Source organism: Netta rufina (genome assembly GCF_964035555.1).
Source record: "Netta rufina genome assembly, chromosome: 9".
NCBI lineage: Eukaryota > Metazoa > Chordata > Aves > Anseriformes > Anatidae > Netta > Netta rufina.
This window is the reverse complement of record NC_140132.1, coordinates 1555373-1578420: the sequence shown is the minus strand read 5'-3', so window position 1 is coordinate 1578420 and position 23048 is coordinate 1555373. Positions and strand designations below refer to the sequence as shown.

Below are 23048 nucleotides of genomic sequence, written 5' to 3'. Positions count from 1 at the left end.
CATTCTCCATTTTTGTCTTAACTTCTCCTTCACCAACAGTTTGTCTTATTAATACACTCTTATATGACTGCAATTCCTTAATCAGCACTTTCTCACATAATTGCTCCAACTTAAAGTGGCAGGTTTTATTTCTGCCATAACACAGCCCAGCAATTCTTTATAACATTTCCCATTACTAGCCTACTCCATTGAAAGCTAAAGCTTTACAACTACTGAATGCAATTCACCTGTAGCTTTATCATTACCATAACTACAATAGTTAGTAGTAACTTTTTATATTGCACTTGACATTAGCTAAACTCATTCCAAAAATATTCAAGTATCTTTATCCCCACTCTACTACTGAGGAAACTAAACCTGACAGTGACAGACCCTGTCAGTCCAGGCTTTCAGCCACAGCACTGCCCAATACCTCCCCAGAAGGAAAAAAAATCTGCTGCCATTAACAAAGATATGAATGGAATTCATGTTTTTAATTATGAACAATGTGAAGAAAAACAGAAGAGATTTGTACGTAGTCATAGCCAAACACAGCTGGAAAACTTCATATTATTTCAGAATTTACGGTCCCTTACCTTTTACCATTTCTTAAAGAGCCAGAATTCCATTAAATCTGGTTCAATGTGTTATGTTGACAAATCTTTCTGTTCATCATTCACATATTAATCCAAAGCAAAATACTAAATTAAGAGTTTCAGTCACTAATATTAAGAAAGCTCTAACTTCAACCTTTATAAACAAGAATATTAAGTACATTTTATCTTTATATCTATGATATATATTTATATGTACCTATACACAGACTAAGAGGCCAAAAATGAATGCTGCTACTGTGACTTTTTTCCTCTTATTTCCTTCTATACAACACTGAAGACTGGATCACCAAATGGCAAATGTATTAAGTGATGATTATCCTTGCATTTCTAGGTACTAATCAAATGTAAAATAAAAGTTTTGCCTTTGCATTTTATGGTCACTAACAAAAGCCTCCATTAAAATGCTTCCAATTTCAGGTATACAGAAAACTGTAAAGATTTGTCAAAATGAATACAACAAGCTTATTCATAGCAAATTCATGCATCTTTTCTTTAGGATTTCAATGTTGGCAAGTAGCTCCCCTGAAGGGATTTAAATAATCTTGGATATTGTGTTGCTTTAAAGTATTACATTCTTACGATGTATGCTAACCTTCACAGATACAGAAATGCCAGATTACATTTGGAACTATTTAGTATGTGCATTCAGGCCACAGCAAGGAACAAGTGGAAAGTGCTTTCTAGCAATACTCTTATGTATAGTAATATACTTCTTAATTGGCCTAAACTTTAGTGTACTTAAATGGCTAAAACCTTTAACATACTTTCTTTACACTTTGCTTATAAACAAAGACCAAATGTTGAAAAGAAAGCTTGTTGTTTGTACAAAACTTAGTTATTTCAGTGTAGCTATTTTGTACATGTAGCACTTTTAGTAGAACACCAAGATACTTTATTGGAAGTACAAACTAAAACTCAGCAGATTAGTTTACAGTATTTTGCACTCAGAACTATGACTTTACTGACAAACCATGAGCCCATCTAGCAACTGACCTCATTCAAGAAGGATCAGGGTCATGGCTTTTCTGCTCATGAAGCTTTCCCCTGAGGATCTTCTAATGGGTTACTTGTTAATATGGGAACATACTATCTACTCAATTGCATTAGCACTGAGTCATTTACATTTTGTTTAGATATAGTTTGAGTTAGCATTTCATCATTTTCATATTTCTCACAGTATGGAAGAATGATTCCAAATGTGGACTGTGAGCCAAAGAGTACTCAGGCCATTCAATGGACCCCTGTAAGGAAAAGGGCCTGCAATGCTCATTGACAGACTTGGCATCGTTGCTGCCATTTAGCAACTTTCAGTATCTCAGCCATAGCCATTGCTTTTCCCGAAGAAGCTCCTATCACCCTTTACTGAAGACGAATAAATGTAGCCCCAGAATAGATAGAGCACTAACATTTGGCTTTGCAACTCAGACTTGGGTAACATCACCACAGTTACTGCAACTGGAAACTAATAAGCAGATATTGGCAGGAGGTTGTTTTTCCTTTGCAAGGCTGAAAGTTCAAAATGCTGAGCCTGAAACCCAAAATCGCTAAAGCATTCAGAAGCAGCAGCTGTGGAAAATCCAAGTCTGACACTTGACATCCAAGACACACACATTTTATCTCCGTTCTTCCTTTAATCACAGCCAAAATATCAGCCTTATGGGCAGGGCTAAAGGAAGTTCACCTGTGGCCAATCCATCACTTACCAACACTAAATGGGAGCCCTGAAACCTTGATGTAATATCCTGACTTTCAAGAAGCACACAAGAAAACACAGCTCAAAATCTAACAGTGAGGTCATTGAACAGCCCAACTAATTTCAGTCTTTCCAAAGACTTTTGAAACCTTTCAGTATAAAATTACATTAAAATTAATATTCCCACTAAAAGCAGAGGTAAATCACATTTTCAAGGAGTTCAGAAAAAAATTAGTTCTATTGTTAATCATTTTCACACAAAAAAATCAAAAAATAAAGAATCCCAATGTAGTGTACTTGGAGGAAAGTTTAGAGAAAGCAAGCTTTTTACAAATAAAAATTCAGAGAAACAAATGAGAAATTCATCTCTCTCTACTTCCTATTATTGCTTGAAAGTATCTCATACTGTTATTTTCCATTTTGTCATAAATTCTTTAAAGATGGTTGGAATCTTAACTCCAAATAAGGCAAAACCACAACAATGAACCCAAGTGAAAATTTTCTTTAGAGAAGGAAAAAACAGTTAGAACTTGTAAACATAGCTTAAAGGGTAAGAAAGATGCACTTTGAAAGGATATACATGGAGAGAGAAACTACTCAGAAGATGTGCAGCTAAGATTTTCTTCTTTTTATTCTACTTTACCTTATCTCCCCATTTCTGCCTGTTGTAGCATAAGGAAAGCTGTACACTCATGTTGCTGCCAATGTTGCTGAATTGTCCAAACAAGTCCTTGCTGACTACACAATTTTGTGTCTTTTCCAACACCCATCCAACTACCCCAAGCTCAGGAGAGGGCTTTTCCATATCAGTAGGCAGCAAGAAAGTAAATGCCTTTTTATAGTTTATTATGTGAATGAGAAAAGTAGGTAGAAGTTTGCTACATGGTTATGGAAGAAATTAAAAAGTTATTTTCTCACATTTATATTGACATAAGTCTCATTCACTGAGAATCTCATGATTTATCACCAGTTTTTACTGAGCCAAACAGTGGAAAAATTAAGTAAGAAGGTTGACCAAGTGAAATACATACTCAAAAGTATTCTCCTGTGTGTTCAATTGAAGTTTTCTTTTATTTTTAACTCTAGGCACCAAATACGAACTGAAGACTGTTTTACTCCTTCAGATAAATAGTTTTTGTGGGAAATGTGCAAATAAGGAGGCCAAACTCATTTTAAATCTGCTATATATTAATAGAGAAAAGTTAAAACGGCTAAATTGGGAAAAAAAGAGATGGAACAAAAATATCAGTTGTGGATAGATACAGGAGATACATTAGTGTCTGTAAATCAAACCCTTAAAATTTGAAGAATCTCTTATCAAGTTATTCCCACCACAATACTATTGAGATACAAATGAGGTTATATTGGAAGCTAGCTGGAGGGTTGAAAGCCAATGAATTGATTTTTTTTTTAAAAGCAACTGCCCTTCCCATAGAAATCCCATACTTCCATTTTAGATTTTTGAGGAAAATTAAAGTGTAGTTATTTTAGAGAAATTGATAAGAAGGCTAGCCAAGCAAACCAGGAATGCAATGGAAGAAGCAGATGACCTGAAATTGACCTATCCCAGCCAAAATGAAAGGAGCCATCAAATTATATCTACATTATTGAAATGAAAGATCCTACTAATAATGCTCATGCTTTATAAACACATGAATGGCTGCTTCTACAGCCATGGACATTTGTAATGTTTCCTAGAAAGGCTATGGGAGAGACTAGGAGCTCAGCCAAATATCAATTTCTCTGTGGCTTCAGGACAACAAAACCCCATTCAAATGAATTTCCAATAGCATCTAAGACTAGTCCTTTCATTGTTTCAGCCGATACTGTGAACAGCCTATGCAGTGCTCTTCACATCTGAATATAACAGAAAGAGGCCTCAAATTTATCTCTGCTCTTTTCATTCACTGAAGACTGGGAGGAAAGATGAATGCAAGAATTATATGAGAATAAAGCCTGCCTAAGTACCACAGCAAGGTCTCATTGGGATCCTGGTCTGTAAGACACTATAACCTGATGAATGGACCTGCAGGGAGAATCACGAGCAACTCCAGCAGTGGCCAGTGCTGCAACCATTATAACCCAGTGGCCCATAGGTCTGATACAGGACATGTCCCAGGGTCAGATTCAGGCCCCGCAAGTGCCAGGTGTAAACCTAAAGTCAGACTCCCTAGCAGGAGGTAGGAGGACATAAGACAAAGTCAACTGGAAGTTTTCTTTTTCTGAAAGCAGAAACTTGTACTAGAGCACTTCTAGAAGATCTCCATCTTTTTGATCCATAGGAAGAAATATAATTGTCACCTGTATACCCAGGTCCAGCTCTAACCGTATTTTTACTTTTTGTGTTTTGTTGGCTTAGTCCAAATCTGAAATTAAATGCATATCAAGTGCAAGGTGTAACTCTGTTCTGTAGAATCACTGACAACTCAGCTTGAAAGTGTTTTGGATAAAAACATACATATTTTGAAAATGTGGTACTTAGAATTTCTACTTCATTTGCAACTACTACATAGTTACTGCTACATGTACTTTTCTGCACAAAAAAATTATTGAAGTTCATTGTATTGCATCACTTCTTTCATTTGAGAATGAAAAATTGAAAGCTTTAAGTATTTAAGCCTTAAGAGTTCAAGCTGGTGACAGATATTTAAATATATAGTTTGTGCTGAGTATAATGTAAAAATAAACTGGCATCTGTTATTTCTTCAGTCTACTATTGCCTGTGCCTTCATCAAAAGATGAAGGACTACTGAGATGGAACAGTCCAAACCAGAAAGATGTTTTCCACAAATGACCAACAGCTTTTATATTAAGCAGACACCATAAAATACTCAGTTCATATTTGATATCTAGGGTTTGTTCTACCACAAAAGCTCATTTCTACACTTTAAGATGTAAAATTGTTAGTATTTAAGATACAAAGTAACATACATGAAAGATGAAAAATGTTAGTGTGCTCATAACTATAAAGAATTTATAAATTAGAAGTTACATTCCCATGTTCCGGGCTTCTGCTTGACTCAGATTTTCTTCAGGTCCAACAATTTTTATATTTCTGATAATGTTCTTGGCTTTTTCCCAGAATTTCTTGATGTGCTTTTCATGGTAAACCTCCTGTAATCATGTTAACATTTTTGTAATGAAAAGTACAAATTGCTGTGGAATCATAAACAGTTTCCAAGAACAAATTGTATTCTATCCTAAACAAACAGATGGAAAACAGTATTTGAAGATATTCCAATATAGCTATCATTAAAAATCAAGCTCTTTTGTCCAAAGTTTTGGCAAGAGAACCCAACACATCAGCTATATAAATCAAAGCTGTACATCTAGACCAACAACACAACTCAAACTGTTTATGCAGTATTTTATCATAGTACTTTAACCCCCATCCTACAATCTCATAGGCACAGAGGAGTTTTTAAAGCACTCCAGAAGGGCTTCAGAGAGAAGGAGCCTGTGCCCAGACAGCAGAGAATGGCTCTTTGGTGCCCCAGCTCCTGCCCATGACCATCCCTACTCTGCCATCCCCAAGGAGAGATCACCCAGCAGGAAGGAAGCATTCAGTGTTACCAAGGTGGCTGGGGATGAAGCCACACTCAGTGATATTCCAAACTTCCTTATTGCAAGCACAAGCTTTTAATTCATACCACAACATCTAAAAATGGCATTTTGCAGAATAGTAACATACTTACATTATTATGAATGAAGATACTGAGGGCCTCCTTTGGGTAGTCCAGTGTCAACAGTCTGTCTAAAAATTTAGGTAGGAAAGGAGTGGGTTGTTCAATGAAAACACCAATTTTTACTCTTGGATGCTCCTAAAAAAAATTATATTTTGACACAACCAATAAGACTTGCCTTCTTTCTAAGGTTATTTTTATTAAAAAGCAACTAACATCATGCTGGAGTAAGTTAGGCCACACATCTTCCCAACAATAAAAACAAACCAACTCTAGGTGCGACTGCCCATGTTTATGTTCATTATTTGACAAAACAAAGATGATGAATTTAAAATTGCTTCAAAACTTTGAATTCCAACAATAGAAAATGGAAGTAGTAAGTGTAAAAAGACTTGTAAAATATTTACTTATAAAAATATTAAAACAGCAATAAGTATGTAATGAAATACACCTAGAACTGTAAAGCATGTTTTTTTTAGAGCTAACATATATATTAAACTTACGAGAAAACATGGAACTATTTTTTAAAGTACTAGTTAAAGAATAAATACCACAATAATATTTTAGTTATCTGTATCTTCATCCGAAGATACAGATAGATACATCACTTGCACACACTTTTTCATGCACTATACCCACCATCCCCCTGCCATCATAAATGAGTTGTGTTACTTCCCTGATGATTTTGTCAAGACCTGTGATAAACTAACCAGAACAACTCCCCTTACAAAGGATACTGAAGTTTTCTCCACCATCTCATATGTTCATATCTTTTAAACTCCTAGTTTGTATGTGTTCAGTATAGAGATCATGAACACTAAAGCAAAACTACAGTCTTAAAATTCTATTACATTATTTGAAACAGAAATTTAACCTTGAAAGGTCTTTAATCGTGCAGAAAGGCACTGATTTAAAGCTTTTTTGCACCTCTAAATTAGACAGTCAATATTAACACCTAAACAACTACCAGAGGCTCAGAGAGAAAGCTTATATGCATATAAAAGACTGCCAGTTAGTTTTCCTTGAGCAAGTCTACACCCACTTTAGAAGTGTCTACATCGGAAATCCAGAACACACTAGCAAGTGCACCAGCTAGGAAACATTAAAGCACCAGCTCTTATCCTGACTGCTTCCTATTTACAACTTCATTTGCAAACCCAACACACTCATCCAATATGCACTCATGCAGGCAACCTAATAACTTTCGAACAGCTGATGAAGACATGGACTCTGACATGGCCCAAAAGAAGTGACTGGAATATTTACTGGAAACCACCCCACTGTAACCTGGGTCAGAGTAACCAATACCAGTGATCGCAAGCAATGAGGGGAGCAGCCTTGCCATAAGACTTACTGAGCTGAACAAACATGTGTTACCAATAATAGAACTGCTACAATAATTTCTTCTGTATTTTTCTAATTCTAAACCATTGCCCTCTTTTTTTTTTTTTTTTTTTTTAGAGAAGGAAGAAGGTTCAGGCTGGATATGCAGAGGTTATAGGGACAAGCAGGAGTCACTAATACTCCTGCAACGCACTGAAGCATGAACTACTTGGCTCCAATGTCTACACATATATATCTAATGTATAAAAGACCATAGATCCCTGCAAAGTGTTTTCCCATTTTATCTCCTCAAAGCAGAGTTCATTGATCTAGACCCTGGGTCACCATGCTTACAAGATTCAGATTACACATTGAGGTCAGAATGAACAATTTTAATACCCAGAGCTTTCAGCAAATCAAGTCTGAAGTTTTGGTTCTTCCCAGTTATGCTCCAGCAAAACACACAAGCCTCAGCAAGCACCCAGTCTATACTGGTGGATGCTATATTTTCTGACAGATTCTCATTTTCATAGAGGTCATATGTTCACCTTTTAAAGTACGCTTCTTCCACTAGCAGTAGGTGAGCTTGTGATGATTTTTGGAAGAAACGCAGGAGAGTGTTCTGCACAGTCAGAAGACAGAGTCCAGGAGCCCTTTTGACAGAAGGTGCCAATGAAGCAAGAGGTGGCAACAACATTATCCTTGCTGCTCACACCAGGAAGCCTCCACATCAATAACAAGTGTCAGGATTTAAGAAGTAGCTCTAGGGCCATTAAGTTTGTTACTCAATTTAATTTAGGTTACTAAAATTATATCCCACTAAGTAAGGCACCTACTCCAACTGCCTCCAGGTACATCTTAGGCTCTTCTGCTCATCTAGTGCAGACTGACCTGCAGAGCCCACCACGATGCTTCCACCCACCTCTGCCTTGCATACATTACCCCAGCCTTCACAGAGGGAAGAATATCCTTGTGGCCATAATGGAAACCAGTATTGTTTCAGCTACTTGTTTTATACCAGAGTGCATCTGTTTTGTACTACTTCAGTCAAAGTCTGTAGGTAAGGCCCAACCCAAAATGGAACAACAACAGCTAAGCTCATCAAGTCAAGAACCCATGCCAGAATTCATCTGAATTCATCTGAAGAAACTCAAAGCCCATCACATATCAACAAATCTGACTTCCTTATGAAGAGAACCAAGAAAGTTCTCAGGAGATGAGTGCATCAATGCAGAAAGTCAAACAAAACCAGAGCTGCTATTGCTCTTTTCTGAGAGATTTCTTGTTAAGTAGCAACCAGCCAGGCCAGAACAGAAAGGGAGTTCTGAAAATGAAATATTGCTTGTAGTCAGAAAAGCCAGAAGTAAACACTTCCACAAAAACCAGGGAAAAGTCTTGCTATTTCTGCTGGCAGAGCAAGTGAGGTATAGTATCCAAAGAATGAGTTACAGTAAGGAAGACACATTCCAAGTAGATGTACTTGAACTATACAAAGCTATCCAGTAAATCATTGCAAGTTACTCCCCATTACTGGCTTTAAGGTAAACTTCCCAGCCATGTTTGAACTGCCAGCACTGTCAGATAAAACTGAGATAATCTCTCTTCCTGAGAAAAACTTTAAGTTAGAGCTGAAAGTGCAAACAATTTGAACAGAACATCAGTAGAATACTGTATTTTCAAATCAAAATTATATATATGTGAAAAGAATCTGAAAGTGATTACAATTTCAGCAATAATTTTTGGATTCATATTCTATTTCATAAGCTTCTTATTGCCCAGAAATTTTCACTTTGTACTTTCAGGGCCAAACCAGCCACCACTTCTTTCATGATATCCTCAATCTTCACAACACTCTAAACACTGTTCTCATTCTCATCTTCACTGCAGACAAAAAAATGAAACCGCTTTAAGAATAATCTGAACTTTCTTTCAAGTACAAGCCTTATATTTCCACACTGTAGATCCTAATGTTTACCTAAAGTTTACTTAATACAAACTGAAAACTGTGCAAAGACATTAGAGGTGTCATACATGGAGCCAAAGAGTTAAAACAAGTTCCCAAATATCAGATACATGCACATATGTATTTAGGTAGGTTTGTCCTATGAGAATTTCTGAGACTTCACTAATATCTGTATATCAATATATGTGGAATAAATCTGATAAATGAAAACAGATATCTGTATCATCCTTCATAAGGCAAAGAAACTGATTATTTCCCTATCTCTCTCAGAAAACAGCAACTGCAAGCATGTAGCAGCTAACTGTTAATTACCATTTGTAACAAATTATTAAACTGACACATATTCTAGTGTTTTGCTGTTGTTTTTGTGAAGGTATTTAAAGTCTGAAAGATCTAAGGAGTTTCCACACCTCCCAAAAATTCAAGTTATTCACTTGCATCTTGCGCGATTCAGAAATGATTCATTCATCCCCAATGAACAGAAGTAAGGATCTGGAAAGCTTTTGGGGGAAGGGACTAGATTCAGTAATATTTGGGAAATCTATATTAAAATGCATGCATGAAAATATTTCTAGAAGTATTGATATTTCCAGTAAACTAAAATTCCTTCCTTCTAGTTTCATATATCAGACAAAATATCCCCAGGTATCTACAAAATGTAATACTGCATACTGAAGACATTTTGCTTTAGAAATGACTATATACCTTTCAAAATAGCGTTGCTCCAGTGAAAGTATTCTTACCTTTACTGTTGATAGATCTAGTAAATCTAAGTCACAAATACTGCATCCAGTTTCCCGTGTCCAAGCATTGGGGATATAGTTTCCCAAGTAATTCAAGTGAATCTGGTAAACAAATGACCAATTCAGGTTACTGAGATGTGCATGTAATCAGTGTTACATGCATTAATTCTGTACCTTTTACAGAATTCAGGCTTAATCATTTAATCCCACATACCTAATGGCAATAGGCTGTTTTTTTAATCTAAAAATCAAACCAATATCGAAAAATACCTGGTAAGAGTTTTCTTTATTTATAAACCAGAAATGATATTCTCCTAATACCTAAATTTATGGTTTCAATTAAACAAATTGTTTCAAGAGTGCTTGTATGATGTACAAGAAACACGCTATAGATCATCTAACTCTCAAAAGCTGCTGTGCATGATTTCAAACTAAGAAGATTATTATAGCTAGTTCTTTTCCCAAATATCGGAATCAACCCTTAACACAAAACACACAGACTGGCTATATGAAAAGCACATGAAAATGTAGGTGTATTTCCTGATATATGTTGGCAGACTATACCAAGATTCAGAAGCCAGCCAATGGAATGTTTTAAAGCAGCACCTACCTTCTTAACACATTTTGAATTGGCATAGAACAAACTGTACTTTTGCTGTTCATGGACTACCTGGGCTGCCCTGTCCTCCTGGATTCAAAAATTTGGGCAGAGCTTCACACTTCTCTACTACTATTTGCAATGGATCTCATACTACAGCCAGTATGCCTGAGGAAAGGCTGCTTGTCTACTGCTTTTATCAAAACTGGAAGGATAGATTATCATTTTGCACAGACACAGTCCAGACAAATATTCAGCCTGCATTTTATCACACTTCAGAAGGTTTGTGTACATTGAAAGCCATTGACAGATTATAAATAGAATTGTTTCAGAGATATACAATAAGGTCTAAAAAATTTGGGCAAAAAAATGCTAGAAGTCACATAATTTGGTCTCTATTTAAAAGAAACATCTCTGACTAGTGCAATTTGTTAATCTGCAAATCAGATTACTTACAAGAAAGTTCTTATAAATACAAAACTTTTTGGAGTTGATTCCGGGAATTAGTTTAGTGCTAGTTTATTTACTAACTACTGAAAACTTTTTCCAATCCCATTTTATTAGTCTTTTTAATACTATTCTGTGCTTAAAACAGAAGAACCTAATCACAGACTGATAAAGTGGTATTTAGTAAGATTTTATTTTGTTTTAAAAATGACAGTTACATGCAGAGATTGAGTTTTGTTTAATGTAGCATAGTTTGTGGATTAGTGTAAGGAGTTTTGGCCTAAACTGTTTGCCCCACTGAAAAATACAGCATCTTTCTTTTCACTGGTAACATGAAAACCCCCACAAAGCCAATGATGAACCAAACTGCCTCTAATTGAGGCAAAATAGCTGAAGCAATATAGCTATAAGCATACAGCTACATATGAAGCCATATCAGGTAATATATTTCATCACTACTGAGTAATAAATTATAAGCCAAACAGATAATGACATTAGTAAATTCACTAGTTCATTACATGAAATACCATGGACACAAAAAAAACATTTGTTGGGATATGAATGAGTTTCAAGAACCTTTCATTCTCTTTAGAAGTATTTTTCTGAAAGTAATGAGCTACATTAAGGAATGTGCATTCAGAAGAACTTAGGAAGTTGTGGTGCCCAACCCTTCTAATAGGCTCTTTAGGCTATTAGAGATAATAGCCACATGCTTCAAAAAATGCAGCTGCTATACAACCAAGATGTGGCCGTTTCTCCCAAAAGAACTATGCCTGGTCCTTTGGACCACCAAATCCCTGTAAGTGGGGAGAACGTCAAATCAGATATTTCATATGGCAGAAACATGGTCCCAGAACTAATGAGTCATGGTTACATTGAAGATAGTAATCAGTGTCACTGAAGATGCAACAAATGTGAACCGTATGTATGCACCTATATGCAGTATATTTTTAGTGTGTGTATACACACGCTCACGTAAGCAGGTCTGTGGTAGGATCAGACAATTGTCGTTTTGTACCCCAGTCTGCAGCTCTTGCTTAGACTTTTCTTCCCTTCAAAACTTTCTGATTACCATTTAATAAACAGATAAAAATTCCTCACTATCTTCAAGAATTATTTTGTGATAGCGAGAAAACTAGCATCAGCTTATTTGCTTCTAATATCTCATGCTCAATGAATTTGGGAGCAAAGTGAGCTGTTCCAGCAGTGATGTCAAGTTAGTGACAACAGAATGACATGACAGAGACTGCTGGTAGAATGGTTTATCCCCGCAAATTTTATTAACATTAATTGGAAGTGAGCAGTAGTGGTGTGCTACAACTGCTTCAGATTCTTCCATTGTTTTTGCCTGAAACAAAATTGCTGTCTTTGCACAAAACCAAAACCCAACTGTCACTCACTTTAGTTGGACCATTTCCAAGAACAGTGACCGGTAATGTCTCATATGCAGAATTCCTTGCTCTTACTTTTCCTTCTTCAAATTTCAGAAGAACTTCATCTGCAAATTAATAAGGAACATACTGTAAAAAGTTTATAAAAATCTAAAACTTCAGATTTCTTTAAGTTCTTGCCGATACAGTATGTCCTACTGTAGCTATCATTTTTAATGTTACTTATCTGGAAGTTAATCTGAAAGTTTTTCAGTTTTTAACCAGATCTTCAACTCTAAGTTCTTTACACCAAATGAGACTACATTAAGCTTCAGTTTGCCATCAGCAGCTTTCAAAATTTGAATAAAGCCTGATTAAAAAACTAATTTTGTCCAAGAGCTATTTATAAAGAAACTGCATGGTTATTTTAGATATGATCTGAATATAAAGCTGTTCTATAATTGGAGGATAAACATAAGGAAGGAAGTTTGTACAAATGTAGTTTTCAATTTTAATTCAAGACAGTTAAAGAAAGGAAATTGCATATATTGAAATGAATGTGGAATGATATAACATCGAGAATGCAATTTTAATTACCATCCTTACTGTTGTAATTAAGTTTGTGAAAGGCTGATGGAAAGTTTCCCTAACTTTATATTTATTGTTAATTTCATTTATTTAAAATTTTCCTATCTTAAGTCATTATTTTGTCAGTTGAAGCAATCAATTAATAGAAGACCTGAAGACCTGTGATTAATATGGTAATCTGGTTTACCCATACAAATATTTATTTGAAACAAAGAAGCAAAGGAACTATGCTCATGGTAAAGCAAAGAAAGTGTTAATAACACATTTAATGAAATACAATATGCATATCATACACTTACCAATAGCCCCATTTAGAGTCTGGAAAATGGTACATTTGTGGTCCAAAGTAATGTTTATTTTTTCCTGAAATAAAAGTAGCAAAGATGCTGAGGTATTCTAGAAGTCAACACTTTTACTGTCACACTACAGGCACATTACAGTGACAGCAAGTAATTGTGTTAAACTACTTTGCATACTTAGCTCTCAGATTTAATTCTTGATTTTCTACTGTTAAGTTTTGCAGTTCTATAGCAATAAGTTTTATATACACAAAAGCTTTATCTAGACTTGAACAATAAAGATAACTCTCCAAAGAACCTACAATTCGGCAATATAAGCCAAAGAAAATCTGCATCTTATCTTAAAGGATATTTACAATTCTTGGACAAGCAACAAAACTTACTGGCACTTCTTATCAAAATCATTGCATTTCAGTTTAAAAAAATAGAAGAATCAAACATAAGTATCATATCAGAACAGAAAATACCATTGACTTTAAAACACACTCCTAGTAACAAGTTACTATATCTACCTGCATTCCTATTTAGTGTACCTTGTTCTAAAGTTTCAAGATGTTGATAAAAATACATAGCCTTTAAAATACATTTTAAGGCACTTATTTAGATATGACCGCTTTGAATCATCCAAGATTTCCTTATATATTCTACTGCTCTGGACATAATCATACAGAGAATCAGTGCTAATGCAGGGCATTGCATCCCAAGCCAGAACTACAGAGGTGTTTTGAAGCACAGTGTAGTGGTGCTCTGTGCAGAGGAACACACTTTGTCTACAATACTCTGTTCAGACAACTAATTGTTATTACTTCTGACTTCAGTGCAGAGTCAGCTCTAGTGTCTCTACTCCGTCTTTTCAATTGTACGTCTAGCATCTGACTTAACTTGCATAAAGACAGTTCAAACACTTCTGTACCTGCACGTACACGTGCTCTACACTGCAGGAACAACTTTATAGAACTTAACACATGTATTTCGAAGACTTGACATCTGATTTTGAGCAATTGTGTGCTTAAGACATTCTCAAAATACTGCAATATCAGCTTGTAAAAGTCCTTTTGCATCAAACATCATTAAAGAGACTTAACTCTTTTTCCAGTATCAGGGCCATGTTTCTAACCTGCCATACTGTAATGCTATGCCACTTGGCAAAGACCTTTGTTAAGCTATGGCTCAAAGGGGTATCACCCCACAATTTATAATGCAGTCTTATAGAATGTATCTGCATAAAAAGCTGAGGAGCCAGAGGCAGTTGCAGGCAGAACCTGAAATGGCAGCAAGCCAAAATTCAAACAACACTAAATCAGCAAGTAGTTTAGTAACACTCTGGAAAAATGCCACATTCTCCACCTGTCAAACTGCAGAGTACATGGTACCTTCATTCAGATGAATGTTCCTGATCACATACCTCAGAACTATTAGCTCTAACAACAAAGTACAGCCTGCCTGGATCTGCTGGCAGCCTGAAATATTTCAAGTCATGACCCTTCAGAAGCCTGTTCATCACTCTGACAGTAGGAGCCTCCAGTGAACAAACAAGACTGGCAACATGGCATTCAGAAAAAAGGAGACAGTGCTCCTTTGATTTTTATCTCCTGATGTTTTGTGAGGAGCAGCATGCTATTTCAAGCAGAAAGTGAGAAAGCCAATCACTACTTACCCGTATCAATGGGTCAACATAGATTTTGGTGTAAAACAACTGGTCGTCATCATTATCCTGCAGATTCCATTGCTGCACAATACGATTTATATATGGAGCATAACCAATAAATCCTGCAATATCACACAAATTATTTTCATAAAAAGCACTACTCTGCCAATGTTATCCAGCAGAGACTTCATTCAGACTTCTGGTGCCAGCAAAGGAAAAGAAGCTTACACAACTTGGCTCAGCAACATGCATTAGTTTTGTTTTATGTTTGTGAGTTCATAATTAAGGGTTATTTTTATACTAACACTATTTTAAGGGGAAAAATAGGAAATAGAGATGTGCCTTAGATGGTCCTGTGAGCTCCACAGCATAAGACTGGGCTACTACTGCTCCCAAGAAAGAAGCCCATCTGTAGGAAAAAAGCTTTGTTTTTATCACTTCCTTCTGGCAGAGAAGCCTGAATCTAATCCTGACAGAAGTACAAGTGGAATACAATTCAAACATGAAATGCATTACATTTAAGTGAAAACAGAAAGATACAGATGATAGGTGAGGTAAAGGGAGAAAGATGTGGGGACAACCAGATCTGCACAGTGCCCAGCTACAGAGCATAGTAAATCCAGAGTGATTTACTATGCTCTGTAGCAGGTAAATGTCAGCATCAATGTATGCATCTGCTAATCAGCTGCAAAATTAAAAAAGCTGGCATTTAAAAAAAAGTGACTGCAAAATTAAAACTGCATTGAGATAAACTGGGAGTAACCCACACTTCTTTGAATGAATGGCTCAAGCTGTGCTGCACCATCAGGCAGCACCATCACCAGGGTATGGAGATCCTTCAGAACAAGAGCAGGGAGTTCTGTGATACAGCTCATGACATGCCCCTGCAGATAGCATGTACTACTTTGGCTTGTACCCCTAAATTGTTTCTGAAGTAGATCCAGTTGGTTGCAACTGGGTGATCCCTGCATAGCATTTCACTGCAAGGCAGAGTTACACCCTAGACTGTACTTGATTTATGTGCTTTTCACAACAGTATTGCCAAAAACACCCTAAAAGTTTGAAGGAAATCTTTTCCTGAGCACAGATGAGCAGACATTCAAGGGGCAGGAAGTGGTAAACAGCAAATCCAATCTCCAAGTTGTTCTTGGGGAGTTCAGGAACAACTACACAAAAAAATACATAGAACAGACAGCCAAAGAGAATCAACATCAAGTTCAAGAGTTCAATGTGTTCAAAAAAAAAAAAAAAAACCACACTTGCCTCCAGAGTTCAGGAATTGTTTTCCACTCCTGACAACAGGATACTTGTCAGCTAGCTTTTTATCTGGCCATATTAGTCCATCTGCTGCAAACACCACTTTATGATTTGTCTCCTGAAATTTCCTTAGCAGTTCTTCAGGCCCCCCTGCAAAGATAACGTTGTAGCTGAAAATGCAGAAAAGATGTCCATTAGATTCATGTGTTTTTTAAACACAGAAACATTAAAATAAAAAGGATTGGATTATTTAACTTTTTAAAATCATATAGACAGCCATTTTATTCTGAAAAGTGACTCAGGAAATAACTACATGATGATACTCAGCAAGTATTATGTAAAAATCCTATACACTTCTAAGAAAATAATCCTCAATACTATTTATCTAACAGTTTCCTCTTCTATTTACACTCATTTTTCTGAGCCTTCTACATTTTGGATGTTCTTCCTTCAGAGTTTGTCTACCTGAAACTGGCTTTTAGATTTCACGTATTGAGTAATGTTTAAGTATATTGTCCCCTTAGAAAACTTATGTTTAAAAGAACAAAATATTTACACATGAAAGAGTAGGACTGAAAAATGATTTAGGTGACTTCCCAGGAAATGCAAGATGATTTTGTTCCAAAATACAATGACAGACTTTTCTAGGAAGTCTTTTTGAGCATGTACTCTTGTTTCTCAACACAATCTAGTTATCCACAAACTTCAACTGTGCTGCATCCTGACAGTATACAGATTTCTGCTTTAATGGTTTTGATGCACTGAATACTTCAGAAGACTCTAAACTTCAGAGTATCTATTTATAAAAAAACATCACCTGCTTTTATGCATTAGTCAGATTTGACTCCTAACTCTCAATGAGATCTACTGGTGGAGAATTCATGCCTAAAAACAGTAGTTATCCATATCCAGAGACCAGCACTAAACCAAAATAAAAGATACACACGGGTTTAGCAAAAGGTCATGTAGTACCACAAACCTAGCAGTTACATGTTGTTGAATCAAATCTAGATTAATGCCACTGAAAAAAATCAAAATGAGTGTAAATGATTAGAGTATAACTCTCCTTTGTACTTGATAGTACATACAAAAGCATGAATGCACAAACCGCTTCAAGATTCATTTCACATAGCATTCAATGACAAATATTGGAACCTGATCATAGCAGACTAATCTCTGGCAGAAAAAAGTATTTGGATTTAATGTTACTGTCTCAGCAGCAACATGTGGGCATGTTCTTACTCCACAATCTTAGTCACCAAAAATCAGCAATCCTGGAATAGAGCAGAAGAAAGGTACAGGTCTGACCTTGATCAAGATCTTGTTCTAAGTATTTGAGCTGGGTTGAAAGGAAGGGCAGTAGTACCCACTCCAGCAGTAAACAAAACTTTTTGCATTGCAATGTATTACTCAGCAATAGTGCCAAGAGACCAACCCTTCCTGCCTTCTAGTACTTGGCTATTACAGTTCTGAATTTTTAAAAGCCCTTTCTTCAAAGGGGATTTTATACAATTGGACTAAGAAAACTGAACAGCTGGATTACAAATGCAACAGATCTCCACCACAGAGCAAAGCATGAGCCCTGGAGAGAAAGTGTATTATGTAGTCTATATAAAGCAAGTGTTTTTCTGCAAACTTTTGTTTTTTTGTAACTTTGGCAGAAGAATGTATGAAAAAAGTATAATGTACATTTTGGAGCTTCCCCAGTTTTACAAAAATGCCTATTTCAGCCCAAAATATATAGAAAAATACTTCCCTCCCTTTCCCATTCAATTGGTGTAGCCCAATCAAAACCAGAATGAGCACGAAGATCAAGGAAGAAACAGGAGACAATTTGAAGACGACAGACAATAACACAGATTTGTCTGAGGCTTTAACTTAATAGCTTGTGGCAGGCTGTGCTTCTCCTCTTTGATCAGGTTAGAGGAACTGCAGGCAGGCACGAAATATCCCTAGAACATTGCTTCCCAAGTTGTGTCATTCTGGAAAAGAGCCAAAGCTGCGCAACACGCTGGGCTAGCCACAGTGTCTGCTTGGGAAGGGGATGTGCTACTTAATACAGCACAGTTTATAATACAAAGCACAGCACAGAGTTCAGCTCAGAACAGATAAACTATATCAGCCATTATTGTAAACTTTACAAACTAAGGGATATTGTGCAAGAGCATGAATCCACCACGTACTTATGTTTTCCAATGATTTTAAGATCATAGAATCATAGAATGTCCCAGGTTGGAAGGGACCCACAAGGATCATGGCCTTCTGTTTGGCAAGGAGGGCAAGTAAAGCTGTAACCTGCAGGCTTATTCCACACTCCCTCCCCAGGCAGTGCCTCCACCTCCTGCCCCTTGCTGCCAATCCCTCACCAGCTGCTTTACAGCATTTTCTCTCCAGGCAACAAGAGAACTTCTAGAACCAAGCTAAAACTGATATAGCAACCACTTGTCTTGTTTATCTGCTACATCAGATTATGTTCAGTGTATCCAGCACTTAATTCCTACCATAAGGGAGGACCCACCTCAGGTTTAGGCCACTAAGGTCTTTGCAAAATGGGTCCCAGGAGAGCTGATACTCTTTCTAGGGAAGGAGGAGTGTGCACATGACTTGTGGTCTAATTTTGAGCAGATCAGAATTGGCCAAAGGAGAGAGTTATATCCAGGAAGAAGCAGGCTGTCCTGGCAAGCTGGAAGAGCTCACATACTCTTATTTATTCTTCATAAATCCTGATTAACTAGAAGGCGAGGGAGGGGGGGGCAGAGAGGAAAGTTTCCAGAACTCCAGCCCCATTTCCTGAAGCTCCCAGATGGCAGATGTTCAGGGCTGGAATCCTTCATCCTTTCTTCCTGTTTTGCAGCCACAACCAGAACTGAACATGTGACTTTTGCACCTACAGCTTTTACAACAGTAAGGATTTGTTCCTATTTGAGCTGCAAGGTAAGAGCTCTAACTACAAGCAAGAGGGGGCTTGCTGATAACCATGCGCATTGGCAATTCCTGTCTCACATTTTATATTACTTACATGGACTATTAGGCCCCACAGCCACCTTGCTGTGTGCAAAGTATCTCCACCAGAACCACACCTGACTAGCATTTTCTGCACATCTCCAAATGGTTACCCTTCACTTCCTAAGGAATGTTTGAAAAAGTGATTGAGATCTCAGAAATCTTCCATGACCCAAGCCAATTGCTGTGGGAGTTCTGAGTGAGCAGCCACAGCACCAACCATTTCAGTCCAGTTATACTGGCCCTTAGCCAGTTCAATCTGAAATGCTCTAAAGTAAACCAGCAGTTAGCTCGTGCCAAAACAAGCCTAATTTAAATATTATTCCATCTGCAGGCAGAGTGTTTTGCTATCTGCACCTAGACATAAACCATTCACTAAGGAACTGAGTAAGTTCAAACTATTTTCAGATTTGCAAGCCGTGTAAAAAAAAAAAAAAGCTCAGAAAATGGCAAGAAGCTACATTTAAATAAACAGCTCACTAGAAAGGACTTGCTTAGTTACAGTAAGTAAACCAGATGTTTCCTTCCCACCCCTCAGTTTAATATTTCAGATGCCTGACAATTAATATAATGAAAATACTTGAAAAAGAAAGGGAGTTCATTATATTTGACATTTCCAAATTTAGTGCTGTTTCCCAATATTTAAATTACAAACCAGGATTCCTAAAAATGAAAACACTCATTACAATCAAAACATAAGGCTAGAATCAGAAAGAAAACTCTTTCCCCCTTATTTGGAGGCTGTTCCACTAGCTTTAAGTCAATATATGCTTGGGATTATTGTCTTCAAGAATGTGGAAGCCTGGAATTGCAAATTTTCATGGAAAGAAAGATTATGGCATCTGTACTTCAACACACATAGTCCTCTGTACACTCTCATCCATCCCTATCTAACAGCCCACCTCAAAGAGAATAAATTATGTTGGAGAAGAATTTCAGCTATACAGAAACTGATAAATTTGCATATTTTGCCATATAGCAAGAAAATATTGAGGCATCATGATAAAAATTTCAAAACAAAAGTCAGAGTACATAGCAATCATTCTGGAAACATTTGATTCATCTGAGTCTCGTAAAGAACAAAATCACCAAGATTACACTTAAATGCGTGTCAAGTTTTAGAAGATCAGTAGAACAGTATAAACATGTAATATTTACTTTATTAAAGATACTTGATTTTCACATATTGAATGCAAAACTGCTAATCAAGTCAAAGAAAATAATTGAAGAAAATGAATGTATAGCTCTAAACTGTATGCTATTTTTAAAGTCACTTTTAAAAATAATTTAAGATATTTAAACCATTTCCCATATAAAGCTTGTTCATAAAGTGATTAAGATGACTTAGGCTTTCTAACTACCTCCTACTTATCACAAGAGGCTAAGTTTAAAAAGAAAAAATGAATTGCATCTTTAAAACTGCTGCCAGTTTAATAGGCTACTCCAACTTTAACTTCGGCTAAGCGACAAGTGAACTTTTCATTAAATACTACTGTCTGACCACTTTTTCCTTGTGATGAGGTTTGCTGAACAGATCCTGACCAGCTTCTGAATTGCAAAAGGGTCCCTCAAATTCTTGAGCTACCAAATGGAGAGGCAAGTTAAGTGCTGAAGAGAAATCCAGAAGCAGACACCCCAAAACAAGTCAGTAACAGAGCACCAACCATGCACAGAGCTCCAGGCTTGCACTCAGCTGCTCCCAAAGAGCTGGCTGGCTGTGCTCAGGGTTGCATGCCTCTCATTCAGGGCCTGGTCCCGCAGCCTCCTGTAGGATTCCTTCAGTGCTACGAGCCCACTCTGGCATGGAAGACCTTGGTGATGGCCTGAGCTGAGTTCTTAGCTCCTCAAATCATGCTCTTGTCACAGAAGCAAGAGAACAGGATGGGGAAAAAAAAGGCAGAGAAGCTATGGGAAAAAAAAAATCTGGTTTTGAACACGTTTGTGCTCCCTGTTTTCTGAGGCAGAAAGAAACCTATCAGGCCTCTAGTGAGGATGTTCAGGCATAGCCCTGCAGCACTCTCCATCCATGCTTCCACCACACAGGCAGCACAGGCACCGGGGACCTATCTGGCACGGAGTCTCCTGTTTCAGTTCTCTAGCATTGAAGGAGATGTCTCCATAAGTGCTTTCCTCAAGAGCCCATTTTCCGTTTTCCTCCACATCATTGATACTTCACGGAACAAGATTACGCTCTGCTGCTGAGCACTTGATTTCTGGAGCTGCTTTTGCCACCCCTCACTCATAGTTCACAGCCACATCCTGCATTACAACAGGGGAACAGGGGAAGGATACATGGTTGCCTGAAAGCCTGTCAGCTCCAACATTTTCCACTGCCTCAAGGCAGCAGAACTATGAGCAACTCTTACATCTGTAAATCCTTTAAAAATACCAAAAAAAAATCAATGACTGCTCCAAGCACAATCTACTATTTTTTATTAATGGAGAAAAATAGAAGCAAACTCAAATAAACAGAGAGAGGGAGAAGCAGCATGCAACTTTCAGCATGCCACATCAGATACTTTTGAGTGACTACCCAGACTAAAATGTAAAGGCAACACACCAGGTTTGCTCACCATTCGACAAACATGACAATCAAGTCCTCTTGATCAGCATAGCTTTCTATGCCTTCTTTCAGCAGTCGAACTTTCTGCCCTCCACCAATAGAGTTAGCCAGCTCACCACCTCTCCACTCTTCACCTTTTCCAAGTACCTGGAATAAGGAAAAAGTGCTTTTTGCTGGTACCAAAAACAAGAGGCTTTTTAAAGTAGATCCTTATTGAAAACAGATGTTAAAGCAGAAGCAACACATTAAAGCACATCAAGCCAGCATTTCCAGCATCATAAGTTTTTCATGTCTGAAGCAGCATTCAGCACAATGACATCACTGCAAAAACATGAGACACATTTCTTAACCAAATAAGAAATGAGCATGCCTTCTTCAGAAAAAAAAAATAACTGTTTCAAAATTTGTATTAGAAAAAACATTCTGAATGAGACCTTTAAAAGACAATTTAATTGTTTTAGAAACAGGAAGCATAAGAGAGGTTGGATCAGGATATTATTAATAAAAACCCAAGCTCCAGTCTTCCCAAAATCCCTCCAGAACACTTCTATAAAAAGTATGGATTTCTCAATTTACAGAGTGCTGCTAAAATCTGGTAAACAAAATTATCCCCTAGCTAGGTCTTATAACCTATTACACCTTAAACCTTTTGTGGGTTTTGAGCATAAAGAACAGAAGATTTTTTTGAACTCCTAGTATATGCAAGAACTGCACTGCATAGTGTTTCAGACGACCTGCAAAACTAATCGGCATACCCAGAGCCCAGGCGTCCCAGGTGCTTCAGCACTGCATTAACATATTAGGAAAGGTCCTCTCAGTCTTCCAAGTTCAGCATCTGATATTAAACTTCAGAGACCCAAATCACATCTTAATTATAGTTTAGACACTGTGGTAAGCAAGTGGAAAGTTATCACAACATGATCTGAATTCCTGAATTTTCTCTTGCAGAACCAATTTGTATAGAAGTTTACAAGGAGGTTAGTGCTTTCCTTTTTGCCCCCAAGGTCACGTTAAGGCCAACCTCAATATGTGACATACGGAAATGCAGAACAAGGCATAAAGGGCTGGGAAGAATGACAGAAACATTTTGTGCTCTCTGAGAACTACAAGTTCTCAGGAAGCACAAGGAAACTTGCAGTCTTGCAGTTGTGACCCTCCCTCCTTCCCCACAGCAGGGCCCCAGCCTTGGTTAAGGAGTACAGGGACACCCAAAGCCTTTTGTGCTGCCACTGCAGCTTCCAGAAGCAGTCATGCACCTGCTCAAACAAAACAAG

General features: G+C 37.2%; 1 protein-coding gene across 2 annotated transcripts in view; it reads right to left on the bottom strand.

Moving 5' to 3' along the window:
• The window catches only part of PLOD2 (procollagen-lysine,2-oxoglutarate 5-dioxygenase 2), a 48624-nt gene that overhangs the window by 12003 nt on the left and 13573 nt on the right, over positions 1 to 23048 (bottom strand). For both annotated transcript variants that reach the window (XM_084291850.1, XM_084291851.1), the window contains exons 3-10: positions 21785 to 21921; positions 16215 to 16378; positions 14961 to 15073; positions 13304 to 13367; positions 12447 to 12544; positions 10002 to 10103; positions 5985 to 6110; positions 5282 to 5403 (exon numbers count right to left, since the gene is read on the bottom strand). In XM_084291850.1, the coding sequence (XP_084147976.1) occupies positions 5282 to 5403; positions 5985 to 6110; positions 10002 to 10103; positions 12447 to 12544; positions 13304 to 13367; positions 14961 to 15073; positions 16215 to 16378; positions 21785 to 21921 (926 nt within the window). The remainder of the gene's footprint in view (positions 1 to 5281; positions 5404 to 5984; positions 6111 to 10001; positions 10104 to 12446; positions 12545 to 13303; positions 13368 to 14960; positions 15074 to 16214; positions 16379 to 21784; positions 21922 to 23048) is intronic.